The sequence below is a fragment of the Protopterus annectens genome, chromosome 9.part0, assembly GCF_019279795.1.
Source record: "Protopterus annectens isolate FY-2018-M chromosome 9.part0, PAN1.0, whole genome shotgun sequence".
Lineage (NCBI taxonomy): Eukaryota > Metazoa > Chordata > Ceratodontiformes > Protopteridae > Protopterus > Protopterus annectens.
The window spans coordinates 994,424,429-994,452,381 of NC_056743.1; the positions used below are offsets into that span (position 1 = coordinate 994,424,429).

General features: G+C 41.3%; 1 protein-coding gene across 1 annotated transcript in view; it reads left to right on the forward strand.

The window, feature by feature from the left end:
• The first annotated feature begins 18,571 nt into the window (after positions 1-18,571).
• The window catches only part of PYM1 (PYM homolog 1, exon junction complex associated factor), a 101,427-nt gene continuing 92,045 nt past the window's right edge, over positions 18,572-27,953 (forward strand). Inside the window, exon 1 of the mRNA XM_044083771.1 lies at positions 18,572-18,810. Within this exon, the coding sequence (XP_043939706.1) occupies positions 18,690-18,810 (121 nt within the window). The 5' untranslated portion in view covers positions 18,572-18,689. The remainder of the gene's footprint in view (positions 18,811-27,953) is intronic.

Sequence of the window (27,953 nt, forward strand, 5' to 3'; positions counted from 1 at the left end):
AAAAATGAAGCGGTCTTTCTAAAGATCCTTATGACTCTGCTTTCTAGATTAAAGCTAAGTGCAGTAACTGCTACTAATCAAATTCTGTTTATCACGTAGTTTTGATTTCCAGTCTTCTTTAATGGAGGCCTGTATGAAGCATACCCTTTTTAAACGTAGCAACAAAAATGTGTAAATATTCAAATCTCTTAGCAGTCTGACTTCGATAAACCTATCTGTATGTTCTGTACACCAGTATGCTGCCTGGATCTAAATTAACTTCATAAGTACTGCCCTCCAGAGTTTACAAGTCACATCTAAACTCACTACTAGATACAACATGTTCTGATTATTTCCTAAAGCTATGTATCTAAGTAAATATTTTCTTAACTTAGTAATAATATTGTTTTTAATGAAACTACACCATATATGATGTGAATTAATCATAAATTCTGCCTTGGTGCAAAAGTCTTCATTGAAAAGGTCTGTGCACCTCCTCACCAATCCAGTAATCAACTTTAAACAAATAAAATGGATCTTTTTTGCTATACTAAGTGTTGTTAACATTAAGCATCCCCTGTGTTTTTCTAGCCGTACTTGCACATCCTCCAGCATGTAAGAACTAATGCAGTTGTCCACTTTTTCTTTTATTTAACAGTTTATACCTATGGTATCTGTTTACCACACAGACAATTTTTATTTTCAGATCCTGAACTAATTTCAGTATATCTTGTCAGATAGGGGTGAGCTTCTCCATTTTTTAGGGAAGATGGTTTCACTTACCACAAATCAACTGCTACAAATATTTTCATCTTAACAACCCACTCCCTAGAATGTAGATCCTTTTAGACTTTCTCAGATCAATACAGAACAACTCTTTACTCAAGATCAATATGACATGAAACGTTGCTGAATAAAGGAAATAATTTTATAATCAGCTTTGCATTAAGTTTCTTTTCTGCTACACATCCACAACTTTCTTTGCTCCAGGTGAAAGAAACTGCTTATTCCCTGAACAGACACTAATGAAAAATAAATTCGAAGTGTTGTATGAACTTTTGTAACTGTTAAAAAGTTACAGATGAAGAGGATGCTCTTAGCATCATGCAGATAAAGACAGAGAAAGCAGTACAGCCACTCTGTTCCAAAGGACTCTATGATTTTTATGTTGGGTACTTCCTCAAGCATGTGTTGAAGAAAGTGATGTTTGGTCAGCTGTTAGTTCACCTCCTTTATCTTACCAATATGTAGATCGGAGCTACAGTCCTAGTATGTGATGGCATTTATCTTACGTTTTAACTCCACCATGTTCTGACATCTTTTGGAGCTGCTGAAGTTGAAGTGCTGAGATCAATTCAACAACTGTGTTTTTCCCATTTTGTTCATCTTTTTTGTACCTAGTGATGAATCACCTTTTTTAATCTGTGCACTTGCACTGAGTGTACTTGGGATGGTAGACACTTTGCAGGTGGAGAGGTCCTTCACGATTTAACTAACATTAGAATCACTTATTGACCATTTTAGATTTTTCTTATTAGAATGATAAATGTCCAAGAAACGCACACCTCCTGCAGAAATGGAACCCCATCTCCTCAGGAATTTATTTGGGTGGCTGGAGTAATGCACAGAAGGTTGTCTTGATCATCATCTCAACTTGCTGCAAGGGTCCAGGGGCAGTGCATTTGATTGACTGAGGGAGAGATAATCCCCTGGATTATCAGTGGACATTTAATTTAGTTGAATTAAAGGATGACAAAAGGTTGGCCTACTAGAAAGCATTTACTTTAATAAAAGAAAGGGAATTAAGAAAGATGGGTCAAATAATTAACCATCTTCAGAAAGTGTTTACTCAGTATTTATCAGGATGCTAGAACACCATGACTATTACTATAAGGATTGTCAGAACAACAATTACAAACACTGACGATGACAGTCTAGTTCTGCAAGATGAGGCAGACCTGTAGTAAATGTGCAGACAGTGGAAAGGGAGTTTTCTGCCTGCTCGTACAGATATGCCATTTCTGTTGGGAGAAGCAATCCTAAACAGATTTGACTGCCTGGGTGACTTCTGCTGTGCCCTTGCTTGTACCACATTGTTTTCCCTACAAAGGCAGAGCCAATCCACTTTGCTTTACATTTTGCTGTGAGTAGCACGTTATGCTCCCAGCCTCAATTCCCGACTCTGACATGAAGGAGAAAACAAGGTGCTTAACTTTTTTTCTAGTCACAAGGCTTTTCCACTTTCTATGATTCTCATGATGAAGTACATGTCTGAGCTCTAGCAAGTACACACACACACACACACACACACACACACACACACACACACACACACACACACACACACACAAAATCTATGTTTGACTCATTTAAGATTTCAATATATGTGCTTATCAAGACATAAAAAACATTACTACCTCTTTGATGGTGATTATGATGACGTGAGATATTGCCAGCTATGCCAGGATAAGTAGGGTAGTGGATGTGCAACATATACCAGCACAGCTAGCTGGAATTTTGTAAAGAATTATATATCATTTGTATATCAAATTGATTTGTAAAGCTGCTCATGTTAAAATGTATCAACAGCATTCCCTGCTGGGCAGAAAAGAAATATACATATATTATTGAATTAAATGTATATGTTTTAGCAGATGATATCAGAAGAGAAAAGGTTAATCTCAATCCACCTGGCTTTGCGAAATAGTAAGAAAATTACATTACCAGGCCACGGCCATAAAGATGTTATCTCACAGTTTTAAATGAAGCTATAGATGCAATGTCTGTAAGAAGCATTGTTTGTTAGCCTCTGTAGGAGGGGGTATAAGTTTGTAATTGTTTTATGACTTCCAGAAGCTGCACCAGATATGGGCAATGCTCTTGTGTGTATATTATTGACATGTAGGTGCTAAATCCTGGCAGTTTCTGGCAACAAGGGGTTGCATTGTAACCATAACTCAGATGACCAGATGTATGTGATCTCATTCTGTACATAAATAATGTTTTAATATTAGGTGAGACAAAAGTCTCAAGGCAATCTGTTTCTTGGAACCTGACATAGAAGGATCCCTCACCTACTTCATCTTGCCTTGCTCTAGTAATTGAACCAGGGAATAGTAACTCTAGATTAATCAGGAAAATATAGTGAGATTAGACAAGTACTGTTTTTCTGTATCTGTATGAATCTATTCATCTGTGTTATTTTATTATTTCCTGTGTCTGAAACTCTGGTGTTTACTGTAAACAGATATTTAGTATTTACATGTTATTTTATTATTTATTACTACATATATTTAACTTTTTTTAATTGTGATTGGTCCTTTAGAAAATATTTTAACCTTTGAGAGTACTTATATCTACTGGTGATACTGTGGCCACTCCTGAAGCCTGGCTGTTTGGTCAACATTTCCATTTGTATTAATATTAATTTCACTTAGTATAATTGGGTACCATTACAAGAGCCTTAGAGTAGCTGGATTTGGGGTGTCTGGTGGCAGGTTAACTACCATATAGTCTGGGCAGAAGGGGGCTTAGCTAGTAAATCTGTGCTAGCCTTTCCCAGGTGTGTGTGTGTGTGTGTGTGTGTGTGTGTGTGTGTGTGTGTGTGTGAAAATCAAATATCAAAGTATGTGTGTCAGCTACTTGGAGTAGGGACGTGAAGCACTGATTTTATAGAGAGGGTGATGGAGAACTTGGCTTGGACACTCGACTGAGGACTTAACTCTACAGCTGTGCTATTGGGGAGCCTTGCTGGGGACCTAAGGAGAGACAGACAGAGAAACCCAGACCCTGGTCTGAGTGTGTTCCCTGTGTGCTCTTAAGTAAAATTGTGCTTGATGCAGAGAGGTCTGCGTCTGGAAATACTGAGTGTATCCATTTGTATTCCAAGTGAATATCCCTCTCCAGTGTCAGTGGTGATGATTTAGGCTCCTTGATTACTGGCCTTGTGTAAGCATATTTTGGCAAGCTTCTAGCTTCAATTCTGACTCCCTATATAACTAACTCCAAGACAGTGGGCAATGTTAATACTGTAACTAATAACATAAAGAAGGGATAGTCAGGTCAGTGAGAATGAAAAGATTTATTTCTTGTTTAAATACCTATAAGTAAAAAAATGTCCCATTTTAAAAAGTAGAATTGTGTAGACCATCCAGACATAACTCTGGGCATATGTGTATTTAGACAGAATGGAATCTACTTGTCAAAACAAGGGAAGAGAATTATTGCAGCAGATATATTACAATATTTGATTAACACAAGACAGGATTTTTACCAGGTCAGAAATGTAACACTTCACAGATAACAGCATTTGTTTACCAGGAAAGCCTGACTGGGACACAGCCCATTTTTAGTGGATGCATGTCTTTGGACTGTGAGAGGGAGCCCACGTGAATGCAGAGAGGACATGCAGACTCCTCCCAGAAGGTACCCTGGCTGAGAATCAAACTGGTGAACCTCTTGCTGTGAGGCGACAACACTAACCACTGTTGCCTCCCGCATATACCTATGCTTGTTGTTAATGACAGGAGCATTAGTAATATATTTTTATTGGAAAATCTGCTACATTCCCTCAGGATCAATGTTGTTATTGTTAAAGAACAATGACTGGAAAACAGTACTGTCAGGGTATAAATATGTTTATTAACTGACATTCTAACAAAATCTGGTAGAGGAATTATGATAATGATTAAAGATTGTTATGAGACCTGTGATTATTGTGTTGGATGATAACATCAGCAATGAAAATTGTGTAACAGTGACAACAAAGACAACTTTGGAACAGATTACGCTTGCAGTGTACAGATCACCAGTCAAGTGTTGATAACCTAGAGGAATCCATGCATTTCTTCCATGAAACACAGGCAAGAGAAATAACAGTGAATGGGGACTTAATTTACCAGAAACAGACTGGACTACTATTGATTCAACAACATCAGCAAGGAAATTATTTCCAACATTTGTTCAGGAACAACAATTGCTGTAGATTAGAAAAAAAACTACTAGGGAATGGAAAATAATAGACATTGATTTTGTTAATAAGGAAATGACTGTTACTTCATGTCAAATTTTACCATTGTTGATGTACAGTGATCAGCTACAGTTATTCCCTTCCACAAACGTGGCCTAGCAGCAGACCTGGGAATTACAGACCCATAAGCCTGACCAGCCTCATCTGTAAGACCATGGAATGCATCATTATGGACCTCATAAATAAAAACATAGGTGACTTCCAAACCCTGGATCATACCCTATTCAGCTTTGTGAAGGGGAGATCCTGCCTGTTAAATCTGGTGGAGTTCTTTGAAAGTGTGACCAAGGCCATTCATGAGGGCAAATCATGCACGCAGTATACCTCAATTTGGCAAAGGCTTTCGACACAATCCCACATTCAGGCATTACTGATAAACTTAGCAAACTGAATGCAAACCCCTTTGTTGTAAGATGGATTGCCAACTGGCTCACAAACCAGACACACACTATCAAACTGGGTGACTCCACATCAACCAGCAGACTTGTTACCAGTAGGGTGCCACAGGGGTAAGTGCTGGGCCTCTTACTGTTTTGTATATACTTTTCAGAAGTTCAGGTCAAACTAAAGGGTTGTGGCTGACCAAGTTTGCAGATGAGTGCAAACTATGTGCAATCATCGAATCCTCAAATGATGTCAGTATACTCCAGGCTGTTCTCACACAGACCAACGACTGGTATATTAGTCATGGTCTGAAAGTGAATGCTAAGAAATGCATCATCATTCCGTTCGGCACAAACAATGTCCCTTCACACTATCAGATCAATAACAATAACCTAAGTACCCATGAAGTGGTAAGGAACCTGTGATCACAGGTTGACCGTGACCTTAACTTCGGCCAACATATGTCTACCATTGTAAGGAAAACTTTTCATGTAGCTCACTTGATTAGTAAAGGCATCACCAAAAGAACAAAAGAAATTATAACCCCCCTATACTCAGTACTTATCTGGCCCATAATTGAGTAAATTGTCCCATTTATTATGTACCATACTGAGCATCTACAGCAATTAGAGAGACCTCAGAGGTTTCTAACAAAGAAGATCAGGGGCATCCACAGCATGTGCCTTACAAGGACCAACTAAAATCCCTGTCACTATACTCCGTATCATATAAACATCTTAGGGGAGACATATGCCTGGCTTTCAGAGCAATCCGAGACCCAAACCTAATAAACGTACTACATATCTATAAATCAAATGGGGCTATGGCTACCCATTACAGGGACTTAAATATAGCCTGTGACTTAAATAGGACATGCTGGAGGAACAGATTTATCTCCCAGTGACTGCCACTTCTTTGGAACAGGCTACCAATTCATGTGAAACAGAGTACGTCTATGACACTGTTTAAGAGGAACCTGGATGAGTGGATGGGGCACCATAAATTCTTACCAGGGATAGCGTCCACAACCCTCTTGGACATGGGCAGTCATCACTAAATGGAATCTTGGGTATTGACTAGTATCTCTACGGTATTACATTGGATTAAAACGGCTAGGCTTAAAATGACATCCAGGTCGATAGCCTAGAAATCTCCTATGATCCTATTATCCTATGGCATTTAAAGGTTAAATTACTGGTAGATAATTCTGCCAAAGTGAAATCTAAACCAATACACAGAAGATTAATTACAGACTATATGGAAGCAAAACACTTGTTATGTAAAACTAATTGGAGCGACGCATTCGCTGGAAAAAATGTAGAAGGAATGTGACAAGTTTTGAAGGGAAATTATCTGAATCCAAAAAAAAATCTGAAAAAATATTTAACATCAGGATCTAGGCAAACAAGGTTAGGAGGATATATTCTCATTAAAAACAAGAAATCTAATTAAAATGAGGGATAAAAATATAAGAAATTGAAATGAGGTCAAACTGTAAAATTGCAAAATGAAATAAGCAAACTGGACAGACAAATTAAACACAGTGAGACAGGATCAAGAATTTTTTTATAAAGATATTGAGCATAATAGGAAACAATTTTATAAATACATAAGATGTGGTAGGAGTAAAGACATACACTTCAATAAACTGCATGCAGATTCTAAAATTTATTTTCAAACACAGCATATTATGGATATATTTAAAAAATGTTATGCAAAACAGTTTTGCTCCTCAAAGAAAGTGACAAATTGTTCCAGTAACATACAGGTAACTTCAGGTACTGAAATTAAATTAGACTATATTGGAAAAGAACTACGCAAACTGGAATCAAACGAAGCACAGAGAAGAGTCATAATTAAAAATAAAGACCTGAGAACACTTCAGCATGAACAGAATGTACCACTTTATCTGTTATTCACTAGGTCATTTATATATGGGGAAATTCTGCAAGATCGGGAGCATGCACTTGTTAAATCCATCCTTAAGGGAAAGGGGAATAGAACAAATCCAGTGTCATATAGACCCGCAAATTTACTTTCTTGTTGTGGAAAAATAATAGAGAATGCTACTTTGTATAAATTATTGTCAGAAGTGGAAAGATTGAAACTTGAAGCCATACATCAACATGCATATGTTTTTAAACAGATCTATAAACACCTGTAATATGAGTTCAATAATAATATAATAACAGCTTTAAATTAAAAAAAAAATTGTGCTGTGATATAATTTATATAGACTTAACTTCAGCCTTTAATAGAGTCATACACAAAATACTGATCAATAAGTTAGAACAAATAAGTACTGATGTCATCTTCATATGATGGATAGCTGTGTGGCTTACAAACAGGACATGACAAGTATCATGCAGCAACTGGTCAGGTGAAATTTTAGATTATAGTCAGTGTCCCACAGAGCTCTGTCCTAGGCCCATACTTGTTTAAAGTTGCATCTTCCAGATCTTTTTCTTCTGAGATGTTCTATCGACTGCATGGGGTCTATATTGAATCAGCAAATGCTTAAAAAAGCGAACGCTGATTCATCAACCCTATCTGAGTGAAAGCTGACAATTCCGAACACCCAGAACAGCGATTTTTTTTCCCAGGGAAAAAAATTGCTGGGCCGGTTTCTGGAGTTTGCCATTTCCTCCACTGTGGTGTGATCTCTGAGTTGGTATATTTAAGTAGGGGTGTGTGGGGGGCACAGCCCCCCACATTAAATATTGTTTTAAGTTTTTTTTTTTTTTTGTGGAACAGCGATTTTTTTCCATGGGAAAAAAATCGCTGTTCTGAGTGTTCGGGATTGTGAGTATTCGGTGAACTAGGGTTGATGAATCAACGTTCGCTTTTTTAAGCATTCGCTGATTCAATATAGACCTGACTGCATGCAAATGACTAGAAAATGGGTAATCTGATAACATGTTACAGAAATTGGATTAATTTAAGCAGCATTTTCTGTGGCTGTGCAATTATCCAGAAGGGGATGTCCTTTCCACATTCTGAGCAGCAGTAGGCAGAAGTCAATCTGGTATCATGGGCACGGAACTTCCTGAGAGCTCTCTTATCTTCTGCTCTGCTTGCCAAGGTGGCTTTATCCATAGTGAGAGCTTCCTTCACTTCCCATTCCCAGGCAATCTTGTCTGAGGCAAACGAATACCAGGTGTTCACAGTGATGGGGAGGGTGCTAAGGTCACACTTGTATATGTCCTTGTAGCACAATATAGGTTGCCCTTTGGGCCTCATTCCAGAATCCAGCTCTCCAAAAAGGAGGTATTTCGGTACCATCCATCATGACCCAACAAGTGCATATGTCTCTGTTTCAGAAGAGTGAACTTGGAGATGGTGCCCATCTTTTCAAGCACTCTGCTGTTGGGGATCTTGTCCTGCTATGAGATATCAAGTATGTGCTTAAGGCAGTGCATATGGAATACATCAAGCCACTGCTCCTGTTTTGAGCACACAGTCCATGTTTTACTGGCATACAGTAATGTGCTCAAAATGCAAGCTGTGTAAATCTGCACCTTGGTGTGCACAGTGAGCTTATTATTAGCCCATACTCTCTTTGTCAGCCTGGAAAATGTTATGACGGCTTTTCCAATGTGCTTGTTGATCTCACTATCAAGCAACAAGCTTTTAGAGACTGCACAGCCTAGGTACACAAACTCATGGACAACCTCCAGCTCATAGTCCCTCACCCTGATTGATGGCTCATTGCCCACATTTTGGCCCATCACCTGGGTCTTCTTTAAAGTTATTGTGAGGCCAAATTCCATACATGCATCTGCAAAGTGAGTCATGAGTTACTGAAGTTCTTGCGGAGTATATGCCACAATAGCTGTGCAATTAGTGAACAGGAACTGCCTTAAATGCTTCCTAAGCACCCTCATCTTCAATCTAAGTCTCAACAGTTTGAAGATGTTGCTGTCCCTTCTGGTTCAGAGAACGATACCCTCTCTAGCAGTTCTGAAAGCAAATTTCAACACAACTGAGAGTGAGATACCAAACAATGTTGGAGCCAGTACATACCTCTGCTTTACTCCACTAAGAATCTAGAAAAGTTCAGAATTGGATCTGTCATATATGATGGTCCCCTTCATGCCATCATGGAAGGCTCTGATAATGCTAAACAGTATTGGAGGGCAGCCAATCTTTGCCAAAATTGCAAACAGACCTCTCCTACTGATGAAGTCCAATGTCTTGGTCAGATCAATGAAGGCAATATACAGAGGTTTGTTCTGCTCCCTGCACTTTTCTTGTAGTTGCCTAACAGAGAAAACCATGTCTATAGTAGACTGTCCAGCTCAGAACCCAGACTGAGACTTGGGGTAAACTCTCTCTGCAAGAATGTGGAGCTTCTTCAGGATGACATGTGCAAACAGCTTCCCCATGGTACAGAGAAGTGAGATGATATGATAGTTGTTACAATCACTTTTATCACCCTTATTCATATAGACCATAAATTTGTTAACACCCCTTATATCTTGCAGTACACTACTTTCTCTCCAGCAATGGCAAAGTATTGCATGCAGCTCTGAGATTAGGGTACTGCTGGCACATATAAGGATTTCTGAGGGAATATCATATTTCCCAAGGGCTTTTCTAGGAGAGAGTGCTTTTAGTGCATTGTTGAGTTCCTCCAAGGTGGGCTCAGCATAGAGTTCAGTCATAGTTGGCAGAGACTCAGTAGTATTCAGGGGTCTCTCTATAACTATGGTCTCTCTGGCATACAGCTGCGAGTAGTATTCCAACCAGCATTCCATCTGCTTGGTTCTGTCCTTCAAGATCTTGCCTGTGGCTGACTTAAGTGGGGTGATCTTCCTTTGTGATGGACTGATGGTTTGTTTGATCCCATCTTATATTCCTCACATGTTACCAATGTCCACAGCTTGCTGAATCTTGAAGCAAAGTTGGAACCAATAATCATTTGCGCACTACCGAGCTACATGCAGCACTTGACTCCAAGCACACCACCGTTGCCTGCAAGTTCCTTTCACTGTGTGAGTACCTGTATCCAGTCAGTGCCTGTCTCTTCTCAATTAGGAGTGTCAGCCCTTCAGTTTAAATCAATCAGCACACTTGACTGTCTTCTTTCCAAAGATTTGATTTCAAAGGTTGTCATAGCCAGGGGTGATAGTGGAGATAAAATAATCACAGGCCTAAAGCAGATGCCCTATGCTGACCATCTAAAAAAACTCCAACTATATTCAGTGGCATATCGTCTACTCAGAGGCAATCTCTGCTTAACATACAAGGCCATGTCAAACCCTGAGCTGTTAGACATGCTCCACTTAAAGATATTCCAATCCCTCAGAGCCACATGCTCCAGGGATCTAAACCTTGTCATCACAATGAACAAAACATGCTGGAGGGATAGGTTCCTGACCCAGGGACTCCCCATACTCTGGAATAGATTGCCCATACCTGTCAAGCAGAGCACCTTCTTGGCCCTCTTCAAAAGGAACCTTGATGATTGGATGGGAGATAGGAAATTCACCCCGGGTATCACGTCAGTCGCCCTGCTAGACAGGGGTCCAGGGAAGGAAATACTGTGGGAAGAAACAGCCAGGGAATTGTTATGGCTAGGCTTGTATAGGCCCTAGAGCCGATAGCCTAGTACCAACCTATGAACAATCTATAAAATGCTCCCATGGCATGCTTTTCTAATAGCCTCTGACAACCCAAGTCCAGATCCTGGCCTTTGTGTGTGACTTAGTTTCTAAGTCTGGCAAAACCGTTTGCACTGACAGAGGAAGACTGGTGACTTAAAACCAGTTGCTTCAGGCAGGTGAGGCTCATCAGTCTGGGAAGGCAGCACACCTAGGAGAAGGTAAACTATGATTTAAAACCTCTGCTGCCTTGTAGCAATACCTAGTCATGGTAAAGGCTTTGGGAGTAAACCCTGAGGAAAAATCTGGAGATGGATGCCCTAAGGCAGTTTGAGGTTGCACTTGACCTCACTCTGGCAGCTCCTGTGATGGCACTGATGCCATATTGTACTGGTCTTGCCTTTCCCCTTGGATTACATCAGTGGCATGGAGAGGGGGAAGCTGCTGTTAGGCATCAGTTGTTTCCTCAAATTCACAAACACAGACCTGTGTCCTGGAGAGGGCACTCCAGCTTAATTTTCTGAGTGGTGACACAACATGGGAAGCAGCAGTTACTGGTAATAAGCCAATGTATTCAACTAGCATATAGTGAGGCACCAGGGGCTGCTTCAGATAGTGAGAGAAATCTTTTAATCTCACTGGGCAGCTATCATCATCATCAACCCCCTTTTCCCATTTTCTACATGGGGTCAGGGTATCATGTTAACTGTCGCCATCTCTCTTGATTTAATTCCACACTCCTGCCTTCTTCGACACTCATGCTTGACTGTCACAGATCTTCTTTCAAACAATCTAGCCACCTCTTTGCAGGATGTCCTTGTTTCATCTTACCTTCTTCCTGTCTGTCCTAAATCTTCTTCATCAGATTGTCCTCTGCTTTCCTGCATGTGTCCGAACTACTGTAATCTGTTCTCTTTGATCTTCTCTGAAACCTGTTTTCTTTAATCTTTTCTACAACCAGACCTACTTCGGCTTCTGTTCTTATGTCTTCATTTCTTCATCTGTCTCTCAGTGTGCATCCTTCTTCAATTCTCAGGCACTTCATTTCCATCACCTCTTAGCTTCCTCATCTGCTCTGCCTTTACTGTCCAGGTTTATGCACCATACAGTAGTACTGCTCTCACCACTGCTTTGTACACCTTACTTTTCAGCTTCTTTGGCATTCTTCTGTCATTAACTACACCTGGGACTCTATGCCACTTGACTGCAGCCCCTCTGATTCTAGCTTTGAATTCTTCAGTCAGACTTCCCTACTCCTCAGCCATCCCTCCCAGATACCTGAAACTATTTACCTGTTCCACTATCTTCTCTTCTATCTCAATTCTCAGCTTCTTCTGATTTCCCCATTTTACTGCCATTACCACTGACTTATTTGTACTTAATTTCATCCCATGTGCCTTCAGTTTTGCATTCCATTCCCCTATCCTTTGCTGAAGTTCTTATTCAGAGTCTGCCTGTAATGCCACATCATCTGCATACATGTCCCCTTTGTTCTTTCACACTAGCACAAGTATGCTTATTCATAATCTGGGATCCGCCTTTCTCTCCATGCTGCTATGAGTACCCTCAGGAGCCATTTCTCCCCTATTGCACCCAACATTTTTATAATATCTGATGTGACCTCATCTGAGCCTCCTTCTTTCCTTGACTTGCTATTCTTACTTCTAGGCTGGGCTCCTCTTCTCTCATTGTGGGCTGTTTCTGGAGATGTACACCTTCTGTGGGGTTTTCTTCACTCAGAAGCTGCTAAAAATACTCCTTCCATCTGCCTTTGATGTCCCATGGACTGGTGATCAGGTTGTTGCTGGCATCCCTTATAAAGGATGTCTGACTATTTTCTTTATCTTTTTGTCTTTGCCTTGCAACCTGATAAAGTTTCTTTGTGTCACTTTCCAGAAGCTAGTAGAGTGCCTCCAATGCCCTTTTCTTGGGTACTGCAACTCCTTTCTTAGCTTCTTTGCTAGCCAACCAGTATTCCTTCCTAGCCCGGTCAGTCTTTTCTATCTCCCACTTTCTCCTGGACTCTTTCTTTCTTTTGATGACTTCCTGGACTTCTGCATTCCACCACCAGCTTTACATATGTACCTTATTTCCATACCTGGCTCGGCCACATATCAGTTCTGTAGTCCCCACACATGCTGTTTTGACGTGCTGCCATTCTTGGGGTGCTAGAGCCATGAGTAATTCCTTGAACTGTTGTACTTTCTCTCCAGTCAACTTCCAGGTCTTCAGCCTGGTCTCTGCTTACCTTATAGCCTTCTCTGGGCCCTGCTTGCAGCTGATTGTGGTGGCAAACAGTGTTTTTTGCTGTGGGATGACTGTTTCAATTGGGATGACTTTGCAATCATTGATTTTACCCCAGTGCCCTTTCCTTAGTAGGAGGAAGTCTACCTGAGTTGCATGTTGGCCATTCTTGTATGTGATCTTGTGACTGTCTCTCTTCTGAACCATGTGTTGGCTACTATAAAGCCATTTGCCAGAAACAAGTCTAGAATAGCCTCACCTTCTTTATTCATGTTGCCCCACCTATGTGGACCCAGGCAGTCCTCATAGCCTGTTCTGTCTGTACCGATATGCGCATTCAAGTCACCCATTATCAACACCAATTCATGTTGTCCTCTTTTATCTAATAGGTCTTGCAACTGCTGTCTGAATGCATCCTTTTCTTTACTATCACAACCCTGCTGTGGGACATAGGCTGAGATTATGAATACTGCCCTATCATTACACTGGAGTCTGATTGTCATGAGTCTGTCACTAATTCTGATGATATCCCTCACTGCCTTCTGAAGCCTCTCTCTCACCACAATTCCCAAACTATTTCTAGCCTGTCCTCCTCCTGAGTAGTAGATTCTGGATCCCAAGCCAAGTGGCTTCCTTACACTGCCCTTCCATCTTGTGTCTTGGATACATATAATGTCCAGCTTACTCTGTCATCCACTTCCAAGATGCATCCTGTTAGTGAACCTACATTATGTCTAGCAATTCTCAGTTCACGTTTGGCAGGTTGAAAGGTTTTACATCCAGCTTTTGCTCAACAGAGCTATCCCAGGTAACACAGGCTGGGCAACTAGACAGCCAGTGACTTATTGAGCCAGAGCTGCTGAGCTTTATGGTAGGCAAACATTGGCCAATAGGGGCACATACACCCCTCTCACCATTAGCATGGCTCCTTGGCTTAGGTCGGAGTAGGCCGTATCCTCAACCCACTTATCACTGGTAACTACCCATGCCCAGTTTTGGCAACAGTGGTCAACATGACTGAATCACCTAGAGCCATATTTTACACTGTCAAGTGGCTAGTCCTGCCACAGTGGCAGTCTGTGATCCATGTTCTCCTATTGTGAGGATACTGTGCACCACAGTAGATGTCCAAAGCAGTTGGTCTGTACAACTCTTCTCCCGGTAGGACTTCATGTACAATCTGTGCTGCTACCCACAGCTCTAGTCATTGGTGAGTTTGAGATGTAAATACTCATCATGTTTTTGGAGGTGGGAAGAACCCCACAGAGACACAAGGAGAACATGCAAACTCCAAACAGGGAATGGCCGGAGGTCAGGATCAAACCTTGTACCATGTGTATGTGAGGCAAAGACCTTAACTATTATGCCAATTGGCCTCATTGGGCAGCTACTAACCACCTTAATCTGGGCTGCCCTCAGCCAAATAAACGCTGCCTCACCACAGTCCACTAGCTCCACTGGGTGCACGGGGCTTAGGGAAACCCCAACAGGTGAATCTTTAATTATACACATAGAAAAACAAAAAAGCAACAAAATAAACCTTTAGGCTAGGAACATGGAATTTAAGGACAATGACTCCAGACCTTACTGAAAATCTATAGAACATCAGTGATGCTCAGAAGACAGCAGTCATTAACAATGAGCTGAACAGATTGCAGTTGGACATAGTGGCTCTCCAGGAAACAAAGCTGCCATCCACTGGATGTCTCAGGGAGAAGGACTTAACTTTTTTCTGGCATGGGTAGCTTCCAAAAGAGACCAGGGAACATGGTGTTCATTTCACAATCAGAAGCAACCTTGTTGGCTCAGCCATACCACCAAATACAGGAAATGACAGACTGTTGAAAATTCAGCTACAAGTGCAAAAGGCCATGGTCAACTTCTTCAGCGTCTATGCTCCTACTTTAACTTCTACCCAGGAAGTCAAGGATATGTTCTATGAAGAACTTAATGCTGCTATCAGTGATGTCCCTTCCCATGAACCATTATTCATTCTTGGCAATTTTAATGCCAGAGCTGACAATGACTATCACAGTTGGACATCCTGTCTGGGACAGTTTGGAACAGGAAATATGAATGAAAATGGACACTGTTTCCTTGAACTTTGTTCCCAATATGACCTCTGCATAACCAACACCTTCTTCAGTGTCAAGCCCCAGCACAGAGTTACATGGCAACACCCAAAATCAAAACATTGGCACCAACTTGACATTGTCCTCACCAAATGTAGTAGTTTAGGTAGTGTCAGGGTAACATGCAGTTTCCACAGTGCAGACTGTGATACTGACCACTTGCTCATGTGTAGTAAGGTGAACATCCAGATTCAAAGGTTCTTTCATTCTAAAAAAGGAAGGGAGGCCACACATTGATATAGGCAAGACTCATGACCATTCAAAGGTACGCATGTTTGTTCAAGCATTTGAAGAGGCCTCACCCTGTCTGGATGACACTGACACCAGCAAGAGATGGGAAAAACTATGGGATGCTATATATAACACTGCAAAAACACTTGACTAAATCGATCATTTAGGCAATGAAGAATAATATGCTAATAAATTAATCAAAACTAGGCATATGAGATATGGGAGAAACAGAATCAATGGTATATATTTAATACCACCGTGACTGAAACTGTAGATTAATTTAAGGACCTGGGAATATGGGTAGATAAGCTTTGAGTTTTTCTAATCATATCAACAAATTGGTTGATAACAGTTATAAAACTATAAGTTGTATAAAAAGATTTAGAAAGTCTAGGGAATCAGAAATGGTGAACTCATTGTTTACAAATTATTAGACCCAAACTAGAGTATGGAATAAAAATATCGTATGAAATTACTAGGCTATTGGCCCTGAGGCACTCACAAGCCTAGCCGAGAATTTAGCCCATGTTCTGACAAATTAGCACCCGATGCCCCTGTCCAGCATGGACACAGATGGAATCCCAGGGGTGTATTATCTGTTCCCCATCCAGTTATCCAGGTTGCGTTTTAAAAGGGTTAAGAGGTACTCTACTTGACATGGAGAGGGAGTCTATTCCACAGAAGGGGGAGTCTCTGGGACACAAATCTGTCCTGCCAAGTCCTATTGATGTCACTGACCAGGTTGAGGTCACGCATGTGGAAACTTTATAAGAAAACAAGCAGTAGTAACTGGAAAGAGTACAGCGGAAATATACCAAGGACAGCCATGGATGTGAAAATTTTTAATTTATTATGAAAGATTAAAATAACAAACGTGTACAGTGTCTCAAATAAATATGTATAAGGAGACCTTATTCAGGTAAATAGGGCAGTTATGGATCTCTGGGAATGTTTTTGGTTATCAAAGAATACTACAGAATCATCAGACAACCTATGTAAAAAAATGATATAGGAACAACAGATGTACTAACTGTCTCTCTGGGAGAGTAACTGATGCATGGAATAAACTACCAAAATATATTAAAGCAAGCATTGGTTTAGATATTTTCAAAAACAATTTGAACATTATTATAGGAATAACCATTTTGGTATATTGGCAGACTAGTATATATACAGGCCGCGTTGGTGCAGCAATTAGTGCTGTCACTCCACAGCAAGAGGTTCTCCGGTTCAATTCTCATCTGGAGCGCTTTCTATGCAAAGTCTGCATGTCCTCCCTGCAGAGTCGAGTGAGTTTTAAAGACATGCAGTTAGGTGCCTGTGTGCGTGTGCCTTCTGTGAAGGCTAGGCACCGTGCTGGCAACTCGACACTGTAAAAACGCCACTGCCAATCAATCTGCGGACCAGTGATCCACTGTGGCATATATATATGGGTCTACTTCATAATATTGAAATTTCATAACATTGAGACCAAAACATCTAAATCCCAAAACAGTGAAAACCCAAAACATTGAAAACTCAGAACATTGAAAGTGTGCTTCATAACATTGAAAACTATGATGTATATGTAAATAACATCCCCTCCACCTACAACAACACCTAACTAACAAACACACTTTCTACTATGTTTCTGAAGGGGAGCAAGCCCCCCCCGCACCCCCATGTAGGGGGCTCTGCCCCTCATAAATTAAATATACTAAGTCCAAGATCGCACTACAGTGCAAAAACGTTAATTTCCTAATCTCACTGTATCACAATCAGCATATACCGAGTTTAGGAAATTAACTTTCTTCCACTGTAGTGCGATTTTGGAGTTGGTATATTTAATTTATATTTACGGGGGGGGTGCAGAGGAGCTTGCCCCCCTGCAGAAACGTAGTAGAAAGTGTGTTTGTTAGTTAGGTGCGTTGTAGGTGGAGGGGATCTTATTTACTTGTGCAATGGAGTTTCCAATGTTATAAAGTACACTTTCAATGTTCTGCGTTTTCAACGTTTAGGGTTTTCAGTGTTTTGAATTTTCAACGCTATGGTCTCAATGTTATGAAATTTCAATGTTATGAAGTAGACACATATATATATATATATATATATATATATATATATATATATATATATATACACATATACTGTAGTGAGCCATCAAGTGTTTATGTAAAGTTTGCATTAGAAAGTAATGTTTAATTTGTGAATCCAACAATATTGGACATGCCCATACCTGACAAACAAAAACAGACCACATATTTTGTTTGTACACTTTGACCTTTCTGTTCCCAGAACAGCAAAGAAAGTTTGTTCTACCCCAGTAAACAAATTCAAAGAAAGAAAAAAAATGAAAAAAAAGAAAGTTTAAAAGAAAAACTATCAAGTTGGGGCGTACATCAAATCACATCTACAGTCAATTGTACCCTGAAGTGGATTACCAGCTAGTTATGAATCAGAACTGTACATCACACCTCTTAACCTCTTAGTGCAAGAATTCTGGACAAAGCTTAAAATAATGGGGGCTAAAAGCCTAAAAATAGGGACAGATTTTAAATACTACTCCTATAAACTTAAAACTGTTAGAATAATGTGATGTGTGTTTGTATGCAGTATTTGAGGGATATGCAGTCTGAAACTCAAATGTGTCATTATTTAGTGACCTCAATCCTCAGTGATTTACCAGAAAGTGTTTATTTTTGAGGAACAGACCAAAAATACTGAAAATCTGGACAGATGAGAGGTATGCTATACATACATGTTCAGTGACCAAGCTGCTTCTCTGCATAATTTCATTAATTTCAGAAATAACCACACATTTCAGTGGTAAAAACAGGTAACAACACTAAATTGTATCTTCCTCTCAATAAGACAGCAACAACTAAGTATACAAGGCAACTCATTTTAATCGTGTTTTGATCTTTTTCAAGTGAGGTTGTCAGCGACCACGTTACATTAAATATGCGATACTAAGAAGAGAAAGTACATCTCAAACCATATAATGAGAAATTAATTACGAGAGGTTATGATTTACCTCAATTACGGCGCATGTTACAAAGCAAACACATAAACCGTCATCCTATTCCTGAGTAAAGCCTTCGTACATCAATGAAAAGCAGTTTATTAAGTGTATCTCAATACAAAGTATCTCTCTATGTACCCCCTCCTCCTTTCGCCGGAAATATCTGGCTTTCCAAGATGGCGACTCCCTATGTGACAGATGAAACTGGTGAGTTTGTCAGCTACCACTGCAGTAATTTGCTGTGTTTCTGGTATGCTGCTCTTTTGTTTAGCACAAAGATCTTATTAAATCAGACAAATAGAGCATCGCTTGTTATTAAGTAGATATATCCCTTTCTTAACTAGTTACATTTTTTTAGTACATCTCCGGAATATTTTCGGGGAGTTGAGACCGTGATAGTGAGCTCTGGGGCTGAGAAGAGGGTACGGACAACTTCCCGGTTGCGGAGGCCTGATTTATAAGGAGTATGATGAACGCAATATCGCCAGCAGTGAACTAACGGGGTAAAACATGATCATGGAGATCTTGCGCGTTTCTTTGCATGCACGGATGATTGCTGCACTGCTGCCATGTCCACAGGATTTGTGCAGGCTATTTTTTATGACTATTCTTATGTTTGCGTTATCGTAGGCGTGCGTGTGTATTTTTTTTCTCTGGGGTTGAGGATTAACTTTAGGAGGAAGGATTTGACATTCGTACCAATTTCTTTCCACAGATCTGAGTGATAAGCCTATGTAGTTAATGGCAGGAGCGTAATTCTTTTGCTGTGTGCTTTTTGTTCGCTCTTTTAAAAATTTATAGAAGTTAATGTATAGTGAAATAGGGTTTTACAGTTATATGACAGACATGTTAAGCACTGTGCAAAGTTAACATTTTGAAACTTAATGTGCAAGTTTCCGCAGCTGCTTCTATACTGTCCATTTTAGCGGTTTTTCATTTATCCCTGTAACATTTAAAAGGAGATGCTGGGAATCCGCAGTGCTAAACTCCGCCCTCTTAAAGCTTGGCGTGTAGGCACCGATCCACAGTAATGACGTAACTTTTCATCTGTATTTTCATTGGCCTTTGTAAACATGTATTAAACCTTGGTTTAGCAATTATTTTTTGCAAATACTTAAGTCTACTTTATTAGGAGTTTGTTTGTGTCTTTCGGATTTTCCCGGTTAGGGGTCGCCACAGCGGAACTCCGGTCCGCTAATGATTGGTAGTGGAGTTTTACGTACCAGGTTACCAACCCTGATGCACAACCTTCAACGAAGGCACGCCCCATTCACGTATGCCTCCACACGGAAGACGCTCTAGCTGAGTCTCGAACGGGACACCGTCTTGCTATGAGGCGATAGCGCTACTGTAGCACCATCACCGCAGTCTACTAGGAGTGATGTTCCTAATTTTGACCCGTAAAGTCTCCATAGTCCCGACTTAGAGTGAGAAAAACTGAAGGACAAAATGAGCAAAGCACAAAACATTAGCTTTTGGAATGTATTTCACAATACATCTGCAGCAGCTATAAAGGCCACAGAAGTACCTCACAAAGAAGGTTACTGGCCTCAAATAGATGCTCTACACTGATCGCCTCAAAAAAACTCCAGCTTTACTCTATAGCATATCGCCTACTCTGAAGTGATCTCTGCCTAACATATAAAGCTATGTCAAACCCAGAGCTGTTGGACATGCTACACCTAAAGAAATCCAATCCCTCCGAGCTACATGCTCTAGGGACCTAAACCTTGTCACCACAATAAACAGGACTTGCTGGAGGGATAGATTCCTGTCCCAGAGACTTCCCATACTGTGGATCAGGCTACCCATCTGTGTCAAGCAAAGTTCCTCATTAACACTCTTCAAGAAAACTCTTGATGAGTGGATGGGAAATAGGAAATACACCCCGGGGATCACTTCTGTGGCTCTGCTTGACAGTGGCACAAGAAATTAACTTTCTTGGGTTGGCATAAGCAACAAAACTTTGTTGGCTAGGCTTACTTAGGCCCTTGGGCCAAAAGCCTAGTACCTACCTATGAACTTCTGTCCCAGCTAACTACTGAACCGGCTGTTATGAACAATGTTCAACCCTGGGTACGCAGTTGCAAACCTTTCCCACATCCCACCCAGACCCCATATGTCACTGCTCATTGACGCCAGGTAACACACACACTTATTTACATATTTATTCGCTGCCTCACTTCCAGGAAATGAATGTGTGTATTCCTTTCCCATAACCTTTTCGTCCTCGGCAGTACAATCCATGATACTAAATATTCAATTTTGAAAGTACAAGTAAAAAAGTTTAATTAATTTATTCGCGACATAACTTTCAATAGCGTGAAAAAAAAATCAATGAATGACATTTGAACATATTTATGGGAGAGCTCTATCCAAATGTCAAGTTTTCTTTCCAAAAAGCGATTATTCTTTCCAGAAATTCGAGGCTACATACAGCAAAACACATAATTTAAGAATTACATTCGTAATATTTCTTTAACTAGTTTTCTCCTTTTGTTACATCACAAAGGCTAGTAATTCTGACAAAGTAATTTGGTTAGATTACTTATTCCTACTAAAACAATGGCATTTAAATGTGCCTTATCAGTCGCAGAGTGCCAGCATCATATCTTGGATGAAGTATAACTTGTAGTCTGAACAAAAGCAAGGTTTTAAAGCTTAGAAGCTATGTTGTTCTGTCTCTCCTTCATTCTTACTGGTTGGGTTCAGAACCGATCCCCTGTTCCAACTCGGCCGTATACTAAAACTCAAGGTCTTCCACTAGCTTGTGGTTGAATCCCTATCCCATTATGCAGTAGTGAAGCTCCCCAGATCTCATTTGCCGCTAAACAGATCAGAGGCTTCCATTTTGGCTCTGGCTAAGTGTTCTACTTTTTATTACCTTATTGTTATAAAGTAATTGAAGTTTTACTTGGATGTAGTTCGTTTTTAGCTTTCTTCTGTCTTCTAGTTATTAGCAAGCTCGTTGCTGTTTATTGCTTAAGGCCATCGTTTTTTCTCATTTGGCCTTGTTTTTTCCCTGTCCTGTTTAAGTTCTGTATCTGTTATTAAACTAAGATTGAATGGTGTCAGCCTGTTTAAGTTAGAGGGCTGCCGTGGCCCCTTTTAGTTAGAGGGGATCTTCTTCTTGTTGTGTATTTGTAATGGGTTCTCCTTCCCACTGTTAAAGAGCGTTAATCCATTTAAGTTAGAGGACTATCGCTTCGCTGCCCGTTTGCAAGTCATCTTATTGTTGTTTCTCCTAATTTTTTTTTAACAGAAACCCAGCAGTAAGAGAGAAAAAAATAAGTTTTTCTGTAGTTATAGTGTGTGTGCTCTTTGTTTTAAGCATGTTCATACTAGGCTATCTGCCCTAGGGCATTTATAAGCCTAGCCAGAGTGTGTTTGGCTTTCGCCACCCATTTTAAATTAATTTTGCTATGCCCTTTTTCGAGGTTAGTATACTGTGCCTCTAACAGTGACACAGAAGTGATACCTGGGGTAAACCTACGATCTCCCATCCACTCATCAAGATTCCTCTTGAAGAGAGTCAATGAGGGACTCTGCCTAACCTGGACTGGGATTTTATTCCAGAGTGAAGGGAGCCTCTGGGTTATGAATCTGTCCCTCCAGCATGTCCTATTTATTTCAGTGCTGAGGTTCAGGTCTCTCGAGCGCGTAGCTCGATGGGATTTGGATTTTCTGAGGTGCAACATGTCCATTAATTCCGGGTTGGACATGGCTTTATACGTCAGGCACAGATCGCCTCTGAGCAGGTGGTATGCCACTGAGTAGAGCTGGAGTTTCTTTAACCAGGCAGCATATGGCATCTGTTTGAGCCCTTTGATCCTCTTGATGAGGTACTTTTGGGATCTTTCCAGTTGCTGCAGGTGTCTGGTAGGGTACATCCCAAAAGGGGCATTGTACTCAATTATGGGCCTGATGAGGGATGAGTAAAGAGGCACGGTGACCTCCCCTGATCTAGATGTGAATCCCTTCATGATTGGGTGGGCTATATAAAATGTTTTTCTAACCACTTTGGCCACGTGGTTGTCAAATGAGAGATTGCTATCAACTTGGGTCCCCAGGTCCCTAATTACTTCTTCTGTACTTAATGGATTACCACCTATGTGGTAATTTGTGGGCACTTTGATTTTGCCAAAGGGGATGACTATAACACTTTTTGGCGTTTAGCTTGAGGCTATGGCTCTGGCACCAGTTGTCTGTTTCTATGAGGCCCTTTTGGAGAATGCTTGTGTCAGCTGGAGAGTTGATTGTGGCACCCAGTTTGCAGTCATCTGCGAACTTGGTCAGCCACAGTCCTTCCGTGTTGGCCTGTACCTCCGAGAAATATATACCGAACAAGAGAGGTCCCAGGACTGAGCCTTGTTGGACGCCACTTGTAACTGGTTTGGAGTCTGACATGGCTCCAGCAATTCTAACCATATGGGTTCTGTCCTTGAGCCAGTTTGCAACCCATCTAGTGGCATAGGGGTTTATATTTAAGCTGGTGAGCTTATCTATAATGCCTGAATGGGGTATTGTATCGAAGGCTTTTGCGAGGTCCAGGTAGGCTGTGTGGACCACCTTCCCCTCGTCAATGGCCTTGGTGACTGTTTCAAAGAAATCAACCAGGTTTAAGAGGCAGGATCTGCCCTTAACAAAGCCGAACTGGGTAGGATCCAGTGTCTGTAGGTCCCCAATATCTTTATTTATGAGGTCCATGATGATCCTTTCCATAGCTTTGCAGACCAAGCTAGTCAGGCTTATGGGGCTATAGTTTCCAGGATCCGTTGAGGCACCACCTTTGTGGAGAGGGACCACTGTTGCTGTACACCACTCTTTAGGTACATGTCCTGTAGTAAGGCTGAGATTGAACAGTAGTTTTATGTTTGGGTTTAGCTCTTCTTGGAGTTCATGTAGGACGCAGCCCGGGACACCGTCTGGTCCCATTGATACTGTGTTTTTTGCTTTGGAGAGGGCGGCTCTTACCTGAGCATCTGAGATGTCATGGGGGCAGCACTCTGCTGGGATAGATATTTGCCCTTTTGGTGCGGGGTTTGCACTGAACCTGTCAGCTAGGATGTTGGCAATGTCTGTGGGTTTGGTGTATTTTTTGTCATTTTGGACTAATTCTGAGCATACCTGGGAATTCCCACCCAGGTTCCTAACATAACTAAAGAAAGCCTTGTGATTATCCTTAGTGTCCTGTGCAATTTTTCTCTCGAAGATGGCCTTAGACGATTTTATGAGTGCCCGCAGTTTTTTGCTAATACTGATCAGAGATGCCTTCCCTTTTTGGGATCTTGCTCTATCATGTAGTAGCTTCCTCCTTCTATTGTATAGTTTGTTTATGGCTGGGATCCACCAGACAGGACGTCTGCCTTTGGAGGATTGGGTCTTGGTTTTATTTGGGATTGCATGATCCATGCATTCCTGAAGGTGTTCATAGAATGCGTTTATAAAGGATTCTGCGGTCTGGGCGTATTTTCCACAGGCCGGGGCTTTGAAGGATTCCACCTCGGTTTTGAGGAGTGTGAAATTTGCTTTAGAGAAGTTTTTCACTGTGGTTTTCTGGGCAGGGGTGGGGTCGGGATGTGAATATCCAGTGAGATTAGTTTATGGTCTGATCTTACCAGTGAGGGATACACTTCTGGTCTGGAGCATAGAGTCCCCATGTTGGTGATGATCAGGTCCAGTATGTTTTCCCCTCTTGTGGGAGTGGTAACAAGTTGTTCCATAGCATTTGAGTTTATAAATTCTAGGAACCTTTGGGCTAGGGTGTTGGAGCTAGAGTAATGCTCCCAGTCTATGTTTGGGTAGTTGAAGTCGCCCAATATAATGGTGTTTGGAAAGACCTTCATATTTTCCAGTGTTCTCAGGAAGGCCGAGTGGGGTTCCTGGGTTTGGGAGGGTGGTCTGTAGCAGGCTATAAACTGGAAAGCAGTTTTACCCACTGTTAGTTGCACATGGATAGTCTCTGATGCTTCGTGCTGTGCCACCAACCTGGAAGTGTGCGTATCTTTGACGCATATTGATACTCCCCCTCCTTTTGTGGTTCGGTCCACGTTTTTGGGCCGAAAAGCATGGTATGAAGTATAACCTGGTAGTGCTGGGGTGCTCTCGGGAGCCTTGAACCAGGTTTCTGTTACTGCACAGATATCTATGTTCTCCATGCTAAGGAGAGTTTTGAGTGTGTGCATCTTGAGGTTTAGACTTCTGGCGTTGAGTAGCATTACTCTTGGTTTCTTACCCTTGTGATACCTATGGAGGTGGGTTTGTCTTTTGAGCCTTGCCTAAAAAAGGCACTATGGGGGTAGCAAGAGCCTTTGCCAATATCCGAAAGCCCAGGGGTGACGGGTGCAAGCCGTCCCTAATGAAGCATCGTGGCTTGTCGAGCATGTCATCCCAGGCTGACAGGCATTGGATCCCCTTTGAATGACACCATTATTTAAGCCAGGTGTTGAAATTGATAATCTTGTCTTCATATTGTGGCATCATTCTTGGCGAGGGTAAGATGCTACTCAAGGTCAGGGTCATACCGTCCTGGGCTACATGCTCAGAGAGCTCCTCTGTCTCTTTTCATGTAGTCCACAGAGGTATTTCTCAGGTCATTCACACCAGCATGGATAATGACGGAGTCATATTTGTACTTGCCTTGGAGTGAGCTGAGTGCTTGTGTTATGTGGTGGATCCTAGCGCCCGACAGGCAGCTCACCATGACCTTCTCCTTGTTCAGCCTGGTGAGCGGGACGTCAGTGTGCCTAACGATAGAGTCGCCTATTACAAGTGCATCAGGTGTGTTGTTTAGCCTTAAGGGCTGTGACTGTTCGGCACACTGGCTTTGTGAGCTATGTGTTGCACGTGTTTTGTTTTGGGGTAGCGGTTGCCTGGGTGTCTGCTTTGGAGGTCTCTGCTGCTTTGGCAGATTTTTATTTAGAGCCTCCGAGTATGTTTTTTTGTGTTTGGTTTGCTGTCGTGGTAGGTCTATGTGAGACTGGAATTGTAGTGAGTGTGGTTTCCTTCTCCTCCTGACTGGTTACACCAGTACTGAGTTGAGAGAGCTTAGCCTCCAGTTTGGCTATATGGTTGCATCTCTCACATGTGTTGGAATTTGTTGGGAGGAGGAGAGGGTTGTCTGTGTACATGAGGCAGCTGTAACATTGCGTCAAGATTCCCAGATTCACCAGCTGGGCCGGAGAGGAGATTGACAACTGACCTTTGGACATGCTAGAATAGTATTGGGAATTCCTTTATAATTGAAAAAAGGGCCAATGGGGAACAAGGTACTCAAGGGGAGTTTGTGAGGGTGTAGTGCTTTTAATTTTTAGTGCTGACTTATATAATTGCTTTAGTGAGCAAGTGCCAGGTAACTTAAATGCAGTGTGTTACAGGTAACTTAAATGCAAAAACGACAAACAGTAACTTTCTTTCAAGTGAAACAAGGAAATAAGTACAGTAAGCAATGCAGATATCACTAGGGATCCACAGAAGCACTGAAAAGCTGCATTTTAGGTGGAATTAGCGTTTCAGGGAAATAACAAGCATACAAACAAAGCTAGATTCAGCAGGCCTGGATCTAGTCTATACTACAGCAAACAAGCTGTACCAATTTCAGTAAGAAACAGTTCAAATATGCAGGCACTATAAGCCTTTAACCAGAAATTCCCAGCTCAGAAGGGCAGAGTCCAGCCTCTCCTCCCACAAGAGTGCAGACCACGAACCTTCTTAATGTAAAATAACTGGCCTGAATGCTTAAACCAGAACTAATACACTTTTAGAATAACAGACACTGAGCCCTCAATCAGCAGTTCCCAACTTAGAAGGATGGAAGCTACCTGTCCTGCCACCACAGTGTAGACCACAAACCTTCCTAATGTAAAACAACTGGTCTGAAGCCCAAGTGCTTAATCCAAAAGACTTAGAATGATAGCTACACTTTAGTCAAGTTACTACCAAGCAGTAATAAATACAATTGAATACTTTAAAGAATGCCTGGATTAGTGCTCAAGTTATACAAACAAAGCTAGATTCAGCAGGCCTGGATCTAGTCTATGCTACAGCAAACAAGGTGTACAAATTTCAGTAAGAAGCAGTTCAGATATGCAGGCACTATAAGCCTTTAACCAGAAATTCCCAGCTCAGAAGGGCAGAGCCCAGCCTCTCCTCCCACAAGAGTGCAGACCACGAACCCTCTTAATGTAAAATAACTGGCCTGAAGCCCAAGTGCTTAAACCAGAATTAATACACTTTTAGAATAACAGACACTGAGCCCTCAATCAGCAATTCCCAACGTAGAAGGATGTAAGCTACCTGTTCTGCCACTACAGTGCAGACCACAAACCTTCTTAATGTAAAACAACTGGTCTGAAGCCCAAGTGCTTAAACTAAAAGGCTTAGAATGAGTTACACCAAGCAGTAATAAATACAATTGAGAACTTTTAAGATGACGCAAAAGCATAATAAAGTAGGAAGAAACACAAATACAGTAAAAGCAGATACATTTTTGAGTGAGCAAATGAGATGGGCCCAGGAGTTACAGGACAGAAACAAGTGCAAATGCAGGCCTTCAAATCAGAAAGTTGAGAGAGATGGAAGACCGCCCAAATGGCCAATAACTACAAATTCTGGGCCAGAACCACTCCTTATGTGGTAGACAGGTTACCTAATGCTTACCACTCCCACTGATAAGCTAGAAGGCTTCCCTCCAACACAGAAAGGTTTGGGGGCTCAGAAGCTTACAGACTCCTGGATACAGCAAATCTGTATCTGGAACACTAATTACAGGAAAGGTAGGAAACATAAGGAGCGTAAAGAAACCAAGGCTTCAGGTTTTAAAAAGGTATTAAATGCAACCAGAAGGTGTCTGTTACCGACTCTCATACCATTTGTATTTACTGGTTATGAGCAGTACATCCTCAAGAGTCTTGCTCAATCTGTCACTCTTTTTAGCTCTAGAGTGCTGTTACAGCATAAAAATAAATTGATCGTGAGGGGTCTGTTAAAGTCCCCCTTCCAAGAAGCTCTAGAAGACTGTCAAAGCACTTCAGGATCAGTGAAATCTCCTTCATCCAAATCGGACAAGTTCACAAAGAGATCTTTTAATTCTTCCGGACAATCGAAGCCAGCTAAAAAGTAAGTAAAATTGCATTTCCAATTAAAACTACTTTGGAATAGACAAAAAGTGCTTCATCAGCTCCACCTTTATCGGTGGCAGTGGAGTTTGAACTCACGAGCTGGTTCCCAGAATTGGAGCCGGTTACTTCTGTGTTGAGAGCACCTATTTTACAGTCAGTAAGATCTCCTACTCTTTCCTCTAAGTCCTCCAGGAGCCATTCAGACAGTGATGTGGATAGGGTTGTGCATAG